Below are 15,537 nucleotides of genomic sequence, written 5' to 3' on the forward strand. Positions count from 1 at the left end.
AGTATTGGGCTTTGGTTTGGGACAAGACACAAACCTAACCTTTATATTGTCTAAATATAAAACTCTAGACAGTCTAAGACGCAAACATTGTGAAGCACTTCTCATCTTCAGGGTGGCGGAAGCAGCTCAGACTGGAGGAACTCAGAACAGACAGAGTACGGACTGGTACTTTAAGAGATGCCTCCTGTGTAGCAGTCAGTGTAAACGTACTGGTTTCCAGTCTGCAGCAGAGACTCAGATGAAGGCTGTGAGTTCATGAGGATGTGTGGGAGCGTGTTTCTGAGGTTCATCAGAAGGTGAAGCAGAATCCCAGTGGACCTGAACTCACCCTACGTCTAAAACTCCCAGATGTAAGGAGGCAGATGTTCAGGTCTGATGCTGGAACTCATCCTGGATGTCAGGTTTACTTCACATGAAAATATGACTCCGTTCGGCCGGTATGTCCTGTCATGTCAAACCAATATGCATTGCACTCAAACCCACCACGAATGCATTTGAAAGCCTCTCTGATTCGTACAGATTTGTACAAGGGAACACTTAACATTTAAAGACAGCTCTAACCTTCAGTTTGCTGATAATTGAGCGTTTTATTCCTGTGATTCAGCGTTTCCTCTGTGCTGATCCCGCTGCAGCACAGAGAGAGACGCACAGCACCAGGCTCTACTCATTTAGTCCAGAGGCGGCCCAATCAGTCCCTCTTACAGGGTCTCGTAAAAACAGGCTCAACAAAAACAGGAGTCGTTCTTTATTTCCACCACGATTAAATCCTGCTTTTTAGGATCTACTTTTGCAGCTAATGTACTCTGTTACAATGCTTCTGCAGAATGAAGAAGAGCTACCTTTAAACCCAGGTCTCTCTCTCTTTACAAGCAGCTAACACTCCCTGATTAAGGCTCAGTTCTTATGTCTTATTTACCAAAGCATTTGCAATATTTGTCAGATATTTAACGAGAAATTCAATTTTCTGTCCAAAACCAAAACCAAAAATCACCTCTCCCGGCACGTTCAGGACGGCCAAAAGCAGATTCATTACGGCGAGAATTCTAAATAATAATCAGCAATTAAAACACGTCGCCCGCTGCTTCATCCTGCTGCTGAGTGACACACACACACACACACACACACACACTGACCTTGGAGGAGGAAGTGTCACACTCCTGGCAGATCCAGCCGTACCCTGTCTGTTTGGGGGATTTCTTCAGGGGGGGGTCCAGGCAGCCGAAGTGATAGCAGAGCCGGCACTGGTCGCACCTGAGAGAAAGAGAGAGACACACACACACACACACACACACACACACACACACACACACACACACACAGTTAAACGATGAATGTGTTTATTGGCGTCTGAAATCATTGCATCTTTTTCTGAATGACCGTCAGTCATTCTGCCATTTACAAAACTGAGTTGTAAATTTAACGTAATTATACCGTTGGACAGTAAAACCAGATAAACAGGAGATCTTGCAGTGGCCCCTTTCATACGTCTTCCTTTCCCTTGATCTGAATCTATCTTCCCCTCTGCAGATCAACACGGTCTCTGCTCTGTGAGCGTCTCGTCTGACCCCCGTTATCAGATTCTCATTGGAGCATGTGAATCTCCCTCATTGATTAGGACATAATTGGCTCTAATTGTGGAGTGTGTGTGTGTGTGTGTGTGTGTGTGTGTGTTGAAGGGCAGAAATGATTAGAGTGTGTGTGCTGCAGCCACAGGTCAGTCTGAGGCTGTAATGCAGTGTCTCCATGCTGTATTGACTTCTCTCCTGTAGCTGTTTAACCGTCACTGAGGACCAGTTAATGAAAAGCAGGAGAGGGAGGTTCATTATTCCACAAAATAAAGAAACTGGAGGAATATAAAGGGCTCCTTATGGTGTAACAGGCTAAGGGTTTCAACCATATCCTCCTTTTTTCTAAAAATACAGCATGAGGCGCTAACGTCACGTCCTGTCTAAGTTAAGCCCCGCCCACTTTCAGGTGTAAATCCTGCATTAAAATAAAAGTGTCTTCACGTCTTAAAGCTGCTGAGTCATATATCGCACCTCCAACAACAAATAGATCCAGAGCTCCGGTTCCTTTACTTCCTCTCCAGAAAAAAGGAGAGTTAAAGAAAGGATCAGAAATCTCAGTCTCAGTGTCAGCCTGCTGCCTGCCACTCGTCCCCCGCAGACCCACCGGACATCCATCCCCTCTTTATTCTCCGTAAGCTGTCTCTGCCGTCTGACCAGACACCTGACCCCATCTCCATACCTCTGGACTCAGTAAACCCTTTCTGACCAACAGAGAGATTGTTTTCAGGCAGCTCTTTAACATTTTACATGGAAATCAGCATTCTGGTCTGAGGGGGGCACGCCCTCAGTGAGAGGAGCAGAGACCCTGATACTGGTTTCGTCTGAACCCTGATATTTGAGTTTTTCCAATATATAAATTCATGGAAATCTGAAGAAAAGTATAAAGAGACGTTTCTTGGAGCCACATTTTCCTCCAGAGTTGCACATTCTTTTCCCCCTCCTCTAAAGTTTATTAAGCGATTGTCTGGTTCTGTTGGCTTTTTCCTGCCGTGCATCAGGATGAATATCGTAAACCCGTCTCCGTCCAGGCTTCTGTCTCAGATGATTTATTGAGTTTGGATATCAGCGCCTCGTCCTCCAGATTTCTGCTGGACCGAGTTCCTGAGAGGAATTAGGCGGTGCGATGCTATCAGGAGTGAAGCTCTGCAGACGGGTTCAATATGGAGAACATCAGCCTCGGGCTGACGGGGGCTGGCGCTCGACAGGAAGTGATGGCAGCACTTCCTGTCTGAACACGGAGGACTGAACAGCTTGTTGGGGGTCAATCTGAAATATGTTCTTCATCTCAGGCTAAATTTGCGTTTTGAGCGTAATTCAGGGCTGGATCAAAACGCTGTCATCAACTTCTATTGGTTTGGTAAAAAGTGATGGTGCAACCAAAACCTAGCGTTGGGTTCAATCTTTCTCCTCAACTTCTATCAATTTGGTGATGAAATAGTGATATTCAAAACAAAACCTACGACTTTTAAACATTTCAGACTTTCTTTCCAAATTCTGACTTTTTTTAATCTCAGATTTCTGACGTTCCCCCCCCCCCACTATTTTCACATTATTCTGACTCCTTCATGTGGCCCTAATTTAGACTTTATTGAATCTCCGACTATTCTTTCCAAATGACGACTTTTTTCAAATTTCTGGAATGTTCTCTAAATTCTGACTCTTTAAAAAACACATCGTTCTGACGGGTTATTTCGGACCCACTTTGGAAGAGTGTAGGGTCCAGTCACTCTGCATGGAAGGGGTTAGAACACCTTCATTTGGACTGACCAGTCAAACTAATAAGCACACAGGTATAGGAGCTAGCCTCTGGCAGAGAGGTCAAAGGTCACACACCCCCCCGTCAGGGTTTACACGCTCACCTCTCTCCAATCAGAGGAGGGGTTTAATTGGCATCTTATGAGATGTACGGCTATAAGCTAACAGCTGCTGCACATTAGCACCAAGATGCCGAGGCAGGTTGAACACACACACACACACACACACACACACACACACACACACACACACACACACACACACACACACACACACACACACACACACACACACACACACACACACACACACACACACACACACACACACACACACACACACACACACACACACACACACACACACACACACACACACACACACACACACACACACACACACACACACACACAGCTGAGCAGGCATATCTGCCCAGAATACGATGGGAATTTTAAGTGCCCTCTGGCCACCCAGTGAATAGAAGACAAATGATCAGAGTGTGTGTGCTGCACTAATGAGCACACACACCATTGTTGCACACAAACTGCCGATTGATTTCACATGAATCTCGCCCTAACGCGGCGAGGAGAGAGGGGGAAACTCCTCAGCTTCTCTGCAGGAGACTCTTGAAGACCTTCCAGACTCACAGGAGGTCTCTTTATCTGGCAGGATGTGACGCCTGCACGCTCGTTGCTTAATTACTTCACCTTCATGAAGCCTTGTTTAATGTGCGCTGGGTATCGTGGGGGGGATCTTTGAATTAACGCTCGGCCCACTGATGTGAGTGTGTGGTAATGTGGGTTTTAATCTTCATTTATCCATGACAGGTGGGCTAACTTTAGCAGGGTTGAGCTTCAGACACATTCACCCTGAGGCGGCAGGACTTTGGATATATATTTGAATGCATCAATGAAATGCATTAATCTGGGACACGTTGAGAGCCAAATCAAGAGGCTTAATGAAGAACTTGGTGCTCTTACTACCACTGGATGAGAGGAAGCAAACTGAACGTCAAAGCTGATGGACCATGTTGTACTTGTATCCATGTTTGTCTTTACATTAGCAGCTTCCTTCAGTTGAGTCCTCTGTTTACAATCCTACAGTTTTTGTTCTGTTTCGTTTTCTTGTGTGCATCTCCCTGTGCTGCATGCTAACAATAAAGGATCCCTGTAGACGATTGAATCATAATCACACTCTCTAAAGATATGAATGGTGATGAGGACGCTGCAAACAAGTCAGAGAAAGACCGTCTGTGTTTCAAGGCAGGATGTTGTTGAGATATGTCTTGGGGTAAGACAGAATTGCTAGAATATAAATCAGAGCCCTTCAAAGTGAATGAGCTTCTTCCTCTATCGACTATACACATCTGAGCAAATTTCCACGGCACTTCATCCAGTAGATTTTAAGATATCTCAGTCTGAACCGAAGGGGCAGGTATTACCAAGCCTAAAAACAAGACTGCAGTATGTTGTTTGGCCACTTGGGAGATCAGAAGGTGTACAGAAAATATATAATCACCTTTAAGGTAAATGCTGCAAACTTTTAAGCTTCTCTAAGTAGTAACAGAGCAACATCAGCATCCACTAATCTCTGTTTTTGCTCTATTTTGTTCTCCACCAGCAAAATGTTGCAGCTAGTCTCTATCTCTGTCTGAATAATGAAGTACAGATCGGGTTTTTGAAGCTTTTTACTAACGAAACAGCGTCCTGCTACAGCTATAAACACCGAGAGCAAACCACACCAGAAAGAGTTCAAAACAATGAGCTAAAACTCAATATAAAGACAACCATATGAGCGATCCTTCCTCCTTGTGAGGTCGTTTTTACATCAGCGATATAAATCTATTAAAGCCGCTTTATGGTTATAAAAAAGTGCATTTCTGGACCCTCAGCCCACATTTTCTGGCCAAATTGTCCATCATCACTTCATCCATTTAGAAAACATCCATGTTTCCTCAGTCTGGGGTTTCAGCCAGCGATGGTTTGGTGAACTGCCCAGTGAGAGACAGATGCTTCAGGATAATTTATCCAGGAAAAGGTGTCAAAACAGAGCTTCACATTCACACTGAGCTGCAGGGTGTTAGAACACAACTGATTATACTATATCTAATAATATAACTATAGCTTCTTAAGATTCTCCTTTTCTACAAGTCAGAACAACTATAATGTATATTTAATCCCCTCTGTATCCGTCTATCTATCTATAGGGTTTAATGCATTCATTTAAGGCGCTTTGAGATAACGAGAAGAGGTTGAATGAAGAACTCTGAGCTCTAACTCCTCTAAGAGAACCTCTGGCTGGTGTTTGATCCATTAAAGTCCAGTTTTAGCAGCGAATGGCTCTTTTAAAGTATCTGGACGTACAGTCACTTTTGCCCCAAGGCTTCAGAATATTGAAAGCTGTCTCTGCAGGATATTGTTTTCTGCATCAGTGAAATGCATTCATTTAAGGGCTCTTTGGGATCAGAATTAAGAGGTGAACTCTTGTAGGAGTTCTTCTGCCTCACTGCATTACAGTCACATGTCTCCGGCGGTCGGCACGTGGAGGACGGTGAATCTGGACGCCCAGTGGGGGGTCTGGGTAATTCAGCCAGTGTTGTGCTCACTCTCAGTCCTATCTGCTCCAGCTCTGCCCTTACACCCCCGCCACAGCAAGGTCCTTGATGTTATCAAAGCAATTTGGCCCTGCTTTAATCATTGGGAAAATTGAGTAAAACGCCCCCCCCCCTCCTCCCTTGCACTTTGGAAGCCGACAGAATCCAATCACTCATAAGAGAGCGTATTGATTGATGTAATCTTATTGGAGGTGAGGTGGTGGAGGGGACGTGATTGATTGCTTTTGTCTGCTACACATGTTGCTGTGGGTAGGCGACTCGTGTCCACTTTCATCTGGTATTTAATCTGTGTGAAGTCCTCAGACCCCCCCCCACCCCCCCACGGATCACAAATCTGAGCCGGCTTCATTTGATCTGGTCCGATTCCCGAAAGAAAAACCGCTTTCACATCGCCGTGCGTCCGAGCGTCAGGAAGCAGAGCGGCGTCACTGGAGGACCGTCCTCAGAGACCCTGTGACGTATCACCCCTATATTAGATCTCCCTGATGAAACGGTGGTGACACAGAATGAGGCTGGGGTGGAGGAGTGAGGACAGAGAGAGGATTCAAGTTCAGTGAATCATACCGGAGCTCTGGTTTAGGCACAGCCTTTATTTATATCAATACTTTTTGGAAGGACTTTGAGTTTTTGGTACTTGAGTATTTAATGATGCCATCTCTTTTGTCCGTAACATTTTGAATGCCAGGCTATTAAGTGCTTCGTCCCGCGCTGGCTCTAGCAGAACCATTGTTCCTCCGGATCATGCGGTCCTTTCTTGCAGTTTTTAGTGAAGCATTAAAGTTAAAACTGATTTCAGAGAAGACGTGAGGTTCAAACTACGTCCATCCAATTAACCAATTACATCTTCCCGGCTCTGTTTATGCCAGAGGAAAAATAGATGGACCACTTTTCTTTGCATAAATCACTTTTGATCGTCCTGTTGCACTCTGGAGCGAAGACATTTTTGACGTCTTTGTGATAAGTTAAGTGGACCTTAAGCTAAGAATAGAGCTGATTCCAAGGTCAGTTATGACCCTTAGAGCTCTAGTTCTGCCATGAAACGTGATGGCGTTGATTCAAAGAGTTTCCCTTATAGCGCCGTCAAGGAGCTCTCTCAAACAGTTCCCCCTACATATACACAAGTACTTTTCAGTTCAGGCCTCCACGCTGCAGTAGTGGTCGGACCTCAAAGTCTTGTTTTACAGTTTGGATTGAATGTGTTTTCTGCTCAGATCAGCTCCTCCGAACCCCTGGAGATACTCAGAAAGGCCTCGGCTCTGCTTCCCTTATCAAATCCAGAGCAGAGAGCAGAAACAAAAGGAACCAGGAACCCAGACGCAGCGCTGCTTAGAGAACCTGTCGGGTTATTGATGGCGTCCCGGGTATCGACGCCGGGTCTGCGGCCCTAAAAACTTCCCTTTCTCTGCGGCAGTGTGAGAGTCTCTGAAACAAGGCGATGAATTCATCACCAAGTGGGCAGTGCAATTACCCGGGGAGTGGTCCACGAGACGGAAATCAATGTGACACAAAGCCCAGCGCCATTGACTCTCATCCATGACGGAGTGCGCCGGTGTCTCTCCGAAGAAAGGACAGAGGATGATTGGACTTTGTTGGCGTCCTACTTTTTGATTTACCGTTGGGCCGCTGAAACATTAGAAAGGAGCCATTGTTTTACTCTTTAATGGAGTCACTGCGGGGAGAAAAGGGGAGAGGAGGTTCTGCACACCTGGAGCTTTGTCAGACTGGAGGCCTGTGGCGTTGTGTTTCCAGCAGGGGGCCTCAGTCAACTATAGCAGAGGAAGAGCTGTGGGACGGACCCAGAGACAGAGACCAGAATACTTTACTAGTTCCTCCATACAGCTGGGAGCAGCTCCATTTCACTATGACGAGGAATATTGAGATATACGGCAGCCTGCGAGGGTCAGTTTCAGTGTGTGATGGTTAAAAACAACAGCTTTTACTGGGCTGTATCAGAGCTTAGTTTCAGGTTGCTGGGACAAAGCCAGTACAGAAACATCTTTGCTACAGGAACTCCAGCAGAAACACAAACATCTTAAAGCGACTCCATTAAACTATAACGAGGTTATCAATTAAGATATGATGTACCCTTTGCTGGTCATCTTTAGAGCGTAATGATTAAAAAAACACAGGGTGGGAAGCAGCCAATAACTGGGCTGTAACAGAGTTTAGTTTCAGGTTAGTGGGACAAACCCAGTACAGAAACATCTCCTTTACTGGTACCTTGCTGCAGGAACTCCAGCAGTAACACAAACATCTTAAAGCGACTCCATTAAACTATAACGAGGTTATCAATTCAGATGTACGGCAGCCTGTGAGGCTCATTCTCACTGTGAGGATAAACAGCAGGAGGCGGTCCGGTGAAAGGGGATGAGACAGGAAGTGGGATAAAGAGACGGGGGGGGGGGGGGGGGGGGGGGAGTAATAGATTGGAGCTGCTTGGCCACTCTTCCCACACAGCCGGTCCCAGCTCCTATGTTTTCTGTTTTAATAGTGGGGGGGAAAGGGTGAAGTCAGCAAAAACAAAATGCCGCCATTAAATCATCTCCCTGGATCCAGTGTCAGAGCGGTAATGGGAAACGCACTCATCATGGGAAAGGTTACTGCGCTACAGAAGCCCCCCCCCCCCCACCTCGCTTTACTGCACCCCCTGGCCCCGGACTCATCCCCAAGCAGCTGAAGTCGGGCTCATCTCGGCTGTTTCCTCCCCAAAGACCCCAGGGTGGAGGATGAGGGATGGGGGGGGTGGCAGCTACAGTTCACCACGGTGGGCTGCTTCCATCTCTCAGAGAAACCGGAGCGTCTCTCTCTGTCCCGACGCTCAGAGGTTCAGAGACTACAGGCTGCAGCGTCAATGAACAGCTCTTATATTTAATATGACCAATCAGAGGGTCCGGGGCAGAGGTGTTACTAGGTAGATTTACTCTAGTACTTAGGTCGAAGTTTGAGGTACTTTTTTCTTCTTGAATATTTCCCTTTTCCTACTGTGTACTTTTACTCCCCTACATGTATTTGATCCCTTTAGTTGCTAGGCAGATTAGGATTACTGATGGTAAATATAATCCCCCTTAAATCAGACTGTAGTTCACCTGCAGTAAATCCAGCAGCTACCCTGCAGTATACAAAGCCATTCAAACTAGCTGCACCTTTACCAGCTCTGAGAACACTTTAATGATCAATCATTATAAAACATATCAGAGATATTATTCTGAAATGGACCAATCAGACAATGACTACTTTTACTGTCGCTACTTTAAGTACATTTAGAGGAGAGTACTTTCTACTTTCACTGGAGGAACATTTAGAATACTTTCACTGTGACAGAGTATTCCTACACTCTGGTACTTCTACTTTACTCAAGTACAAGACCTGAGTACTTCTACTTTACTCAAGTACAAGACCTGAGTACTTCTACTTTACTCAAGAACAAGACCTGAGTACTTCTACTTTACTCAAGAACAAGACCTGAGTACTTCTACTTTACTCAAGAACAAGACCTGAGTACTTCTACTTTACTCAAGAACAAGACCTGAGTACTTCTACTTTACTCAAGTACAAGACCTGAGTACTTCTACTTTACTCAAGAACAAGATCTGAGTACTTCTACTTTACTCAAGAACAAGACCTGAGTACTTCTACTTTACTCAAGTACAAGATCTGAGTACTTCTACTTTACTCAAGTACAAGATCTGAGTACTTCTACTTTACTCAAGTACAAGACCTGAGTACTTCTACTTTACTCAAGTACAAGATCTGAGTACTTCTACTTTACTCAAGTAAAAGATCTGAGTACTTCTACTTTACTCAAGAACAAGACCTGAGTACTTCTACTTTACTCAAGTACAAGATCTGAGTACTTCTACTTTACTCAAGTACAAGACCTGAGTACTTCTACTTTACTCAAGTACAAGATCTGAGTATTTGTACTCTCACTGTTTAAAGTCTCTCTGATGAAACTCTAACGCAGCGTTCCCACGGTTCCGTTGCGTTGACGCTTGCCGGTGGGCGTGTCTGGCGCTTTGGGTTAATGCGACCAACAACTAATCACATTAACCCCCCCCCCCCCCCCCCCCCCGGACACACACGCAGGATTTGATTGGCTGGCGTTCTGAAGTTTTCTCAACTCACCGCGACCGACGGAAGCACAATGCAGTGTGGCAACGGTTGACATCAACGCAGCAGAACCGTGTGGACGGGGCGTAAAGAGAGAGACTCCAGCTGATTTGTATGTGGACGATATTGTCTGTGTTGTGTGTGTGTGTGTGTGTGTGTGTGTGTGTGTGTGTGTCCCTCCCCCCTAAACAAGAAGGCCACTTCCCAGGTGATAAATCACAGCTTACGGGAGGGGGGGCTCTCTGACTCATTCATCACTGCAGGTGAAACAGTTAAGAGTTTATACACACACACACACACACACACACACACACACACACACACACACACACACACACACACACACACACACACACACACACACACACACACACACACACACACACACACACACACACACACACACACACACACACACACACACACACACACACACACACACACACACACACACACACACACACACACACACACACACACACACACACACACACACACACACACACACACACACACACACACACACACACACACACACACACACACACACACACACACACACACACACACACACACACACACAGTTTGGCAGTTAACAGAACGTTTAATAATGCATAAAAACAGTCAGAGTTCAACTCCGCTCACGACACAGTAAGATAGAAATCACATTCGTAGGCACCAGGAAGTATATGGCCTCTTCAATAAATACTGTACACACACACACACACACAGGCGTTCAGACTCTACAGGGACACACACTTACTGTACAGGTTAGATAGACACAGCCATGCATGAGGAGTGACGTGAGGGGGGGGGGGGGACGGGACACTTCTAACACCTCTAACTATTCACTGACTGCTACGAGAGAGGCTCTCTATGCACCCCCACTCCTCTGGTCCTTCAACACAAGACAGCCATCAGATCTGCGAGAGCTGATTGGACGGTGGATGAGTGCATTCTGATTGGTTCTGATGGGGGGTTAAAAAGGGCAGAAAACCCAGCATCGTACCATTAAGAGAGGCAGATTTTAACTCAGGATGGAGAGGACATGAAGAAGAGATGTGGGTCGAGCTGAAAGTCCTTAGAGTTTCTAGAAATTGTGAAACATTGGAGGAGCTTTAACCTTTAAACATCTCAACACATCTTCAGGCTCGTGTGAGCGGGGGACCTTAGCGTGTTTTAGAAAGCTGCTCTTCAGTTCCTCTCCAGCGGTCTTCAGGGCTCATTAGGCTCGGAGAGGCGTTATCAGAAGACCTTAAATCAGATGCGATTCTGACGCGAGCTGAAAGTCTTCAACTCAGTTCCAGCAGTGGAGAGACGTTGCAGGAACTACTTCCTTTGAACGTCACATTTAGGGTGTTGTAAAAGGGGGATTGTGGTGCACCTTCAGTGGTCTCCAAGGCTCATTGGGCAGAGAGAGCAGGTTTTCAGCTGCAGGCTTCTGATGTTTATTAAGATAAATTCAGTTTGTGGCAAAGGAAGAACATTGGACCAACGTGTTACCCTCAAAGGTCTTCTTCTTCTGCCTCTACAGTGGTCTTCAAGACCCATTCCAGGGGGTACTAACCATCGTAGTGATCTCCACCCTGCAGCTGATGGGTCCGTCCCGTCTAACATGCTATTTCTAACGTAAACACATGACATTAACAAAGTAAAGACACCGGGACTCCATCCTTTGACCCTTGAGTCCATTATTGTGTAATTCTACCCTAACTAGTGTTGGTTACTTGAGGTTTAAAACATACATTGCTCATTTCATACTGGGTGTTAAACGGTTTAGATGCTGAGCTGTGGACACAAACACTCAGAGGCGCTTCTTGGTTAAGAGTCCGGCGGAGTCAGAGCCCCGGAGCGCTCAAGAGTTCACTGGACGGTCGGCGGCGGGCGATGTTTGGTGACGGCGTCTCCTGACTCGACTCGTTTTGTGGCCCTCTCTGTCTCTAAGCCCGCGGGAGGGGAGGGTCTGCCCCGGCTCTCACAACCTGTGCAATGCAAAGATAGAAAGAGTCAGGGCAGCACTCCTCACCCCCCCAACATCAAACACTGGTGGGGACGCGTCCCGCTCTTCCTCCCATCTACTTCCTGCTCTCAGGGTGGACATGGTACCATTAAGCTGTGCAGGAGTATCCTTTAAACACACTGGTTCCTCTGATACACATGGTATGGGTTCAATGGGCCCGTTTTACTCTAGTTTCAAATATACCTATTCACTTTCATGCACACCTTAAATGTTTGTGTAAATATTTCCTCCTATTTAACTCCTCATGTTTCAGAGACATTTAACCCCTCATGTTTCAGAGACATTTAACCCCTCATGTTTCAGAGACATTTAACTCCTCATGTTTCAGAGACATTTAACTCCTCATGTTTCAGAGACATTTAACTCCTCATGTTTCAGAGACATTTAACTCCTCATGTTTCAGAGACATTTAACTCCTCATGTTTCAGAGACATTTAACCCCTCATGTTTCAGAGACATTTAACTCATCATGTTTCAGAGACATTTAACTCCTCATGTTTCAGAGACATTTAACTCCTCATGTTTCAGAGACATTTAACTCCTCATGTTTCAGAGACATTTAACTCCTCATGTTTCAGAGACATTTAACTCCTCATGTTTCAGAGACATTTAACTCTTCATGTTTCAGAGACATTTAACTCCTCATGTTTCAGAGACATTTAACTCCTCACGTTTCAGAGACATTTAACTCCTCACGTTTCAGAGACATTTAACTCCTCACGTTTCAGAGACATTTAACTCCTCATGTTTCAGAGACATTTAACTCCTCATGTTTCAGAGACATTTAACTCCTCACGTTTCAGAGACATTTAACTCCTCATGTTTCAGAGACATTTAACTCCTCATGTTTCAGAGACATTTAACTCCTCATGTTTCAGAGACATTTAACTCCTCATGTTTCAGAGACATTTAACTCCTCATGTTTCAGAGACATTTAACTCCTCATGTTTCAGAGACATTTAACTCCTCATGTTTCAGAGACATTTAACTCCTCATGTTTCAGAGACATTTAACTCCTCATGTTTAACTCCTCATGTTTCAGAGACATTTAACTCCTCATGTTTCAGAGACATTTAACTCCTCATGTTTCAGAGACATTTAACTCCTCATGTTTCAGAGACATTTAACTCCTCATGTTTCAGAGACATTTAACTCCTCATGTTTCAGAGACATTTAACTCCTCATGTTTCAGAGACATTTATCGTCCTTAATTTAAATGATTGCCTCGATTTGATCTTTTGACGTTTACCTTAATATTTGATTATATTTCTAAACAGTTTTTTATTTAGATGCATTTGATTCTGAAATGGAGCAACCGTCTTGAACCTGATTTCCCCCGGGGTGAATAAAGTTTCCTGACGTCCATAAATACTACATGTATGTAAATGGCGTGTAGTAATGCATGTATGTTTTCAGTTCAGACACGATGGAAATGAAAAACCGACAGAAAGTAATCAGAAGTGCTGCCATCATTATTTTAAGTGAAGTTTACTCATTAACGGTAAAGTTTAGCAAAACAGATGGGAGGTGATTCTTACTGATGTTTTATAAGCCTTTAAGGTCTTTGAAATAGCTGGAAGCTGAAACAGCCGTACAGACTGAGCTGTGTGTGACAGAAGCTGAACAGAGACTGGAAACACACAGTGAGTAAGGGACTGTGGGGGGGGGGGGGGGTTATGGAAACACTGGGTTGTTGCAGAGATGTGAAGTATCAGGAAACAGGAGGAGAGGAAGCAGAGAGACACGATATCCAAACCACCGATCTATAGGTTCACAAACAGTTATTCTATTTGTCTTTAAAATAACTTGCATAATAAAACGGAGCAACTGTCAAGAAACCCAATTTCCCACCAGATAATAAATAAATAACGGAAATAAAATAAATGAATACAAATCGTCTTTCCTTCATGGATTTCAGAAAGATATGAAGTGGTTTGAGATAAAACACAATATAATGTTGTGAATACTTCATCATAGAGTGATGAAGAGCAAAAGACACACTGAAGTTTACTTCTATCAACTAGAGGAACTAGAGGAGCAGTCCTCTGCAAACTGTGCTGTTACTTGTTGAAGTGCAGTTTTCAAACAGTATTATTTTATATTCAGGACTTTTACTTCCAATAGAGACCTTTAAGGATCATAAAGACAACTTCTTCCACCTCTTGAAACACGTTAAGGGAATATGATGAGAAAACGTAGAACTATGTCCTGAAGCCCCCACCTCCCCCCCCTCTGCTGTGATCTAGTTTCTTATTTCCTCCCAGAATCCCGATGTCAGAGAGAGATTCCCGCTGATTATCCGGCCCTGACTCCGCAGGATAAATTGTGCTTTTCATCTGGCCGTAATGAACTGTGCAAATGTGTGTGGCAGGTCAATACAGAGCGCCCCCCCCACGCTGCAGAGGCCTAATGAAGACTGAACTTTAATCATCAGGAGGATACGCTCGCCTCACGAGACCACACACACACACACACACACACACACACAGTTCCTCACCTGACGAGGTTCTCGTTGTCGCCCGGCCCGCTGCAGGTCGTGCACTCCGTCCTCGTGTCGTCGGCTTTGGGTTTTTTCTGCAGCGCCGACTGCCTCTGCCGGCGTTCCCGTGGCAGCGGTTCCTATGGAAACACGGGGATTATTATGGAGGGATGTGCGGGAATTAGTTGGAGAACACGCCGGAGAAAAAAACCCACCAAACACACAATCAGAGAGCGTATCAGAGAGAGACTATGGGTGACAAAACTCTCCCTCGCTTAGTCCCATACCAAAATGATCTGTTTCTCAGGTACGGAGGCCTGCAGGTGCAAACGTGCTGCAGCTTCAGAGAAGATGCAGATAAAGAAACACAAATCAGAACACATGCAGAAACATCTGCAGCAGCTCTTCAACACATGCAGAAACATCTGCAGCAGCTCTTCAACACATGCAGAAACATCTGCAGCAGCTCTTCAACACATGCAGCATCTAGAGAACATTCAGCAGAGGAAACATGAGCAGTTTACTAAAAGCTGCAGAAACCAAACGCTGCAAGAAGCTCCAACACAACGGAGACCAGGGGACACTAAAGAGAGACGCACACAGCTGGAGACCAGGGGACACTAAAGAGAGACGCACACAGCTGGAGACCAGGGGACACTAAAGAGAGACGCACACAGCTGGAGACCAGGGGACACTAAAGAGAGACACACACAGCTGGAGACCAGGGGACACTAAAGAGAGACGCACACAGCTGGAGACCAGGGGACACTAAAGAGAGACGCACACCGCCGGAGACCAGGGGACACTAAAGAGAGACGCACACCGCTGGAGACCAGGGGACACTAAAGAGAGACGCACACCGCCGGAGACCAGGGGACACTAAAGAGAGACGCACACAGCTGGAGACCAGGGGACACTAAAGAGAGACGCACACAGCCGGAGACCAGGGGACACTAAAGAGAGACGCACACCGCCGGAGACCAGGGGACAC

The 15,537-nt window shown here is 45.5% G+C and overlaps 1 protein-coding gene across 5 annotated transcripts in view; it reads right to left on the minus strand.

Annotated features, from left to right (window-relative positions):
* phf14 (PHD finger protein 14) overlaps positions 1-15,537 on the minus strand; it is an 82,266-nt gene that overhangs the window by 19,279 nt on the left and 47,450 nt on the right. For 4 of the 5 annotated variants that reach the window (XM_063899126.1, XM_063899124.1, XM_063899127.1 and 1 more), the window contains 2 exons: positions 14,565-14,686; positions 1,134-1,251 (listed from right to left, as the gene is read on the minus strand). In XM_063899126.1, coding sequence (XP_063755196.1) covers positions 1,134-1,251; positions 14,565-14,686 — 240 coding nt within the window. Of the gene's footprint in view, positions 1-1,133; positions 1,252-10,631; positions 12,030-14,564; positions 14,687-15,537 lie in introns of those variants that run through there. The other variant, XM_063899128.1, reaches the window with a different exon arrangement.

Source organism: Eleginops maclovinus, chromosome 13 (assembly GCF_036324505.1).
Source record: "Eleginops maclovinus isolate JMC-PN-2008 ecotype Puerto Natales chromosome 13, JC_Emac_rtc_rv5, whole genome shotgun sequence".
Classification (NCBI taxonomy): Eukaryota; Metazoa; Chordata; class Actinopteri; order Perciformes; family Eleginopidae; genus Eleginops; species Eleginops maclovinus.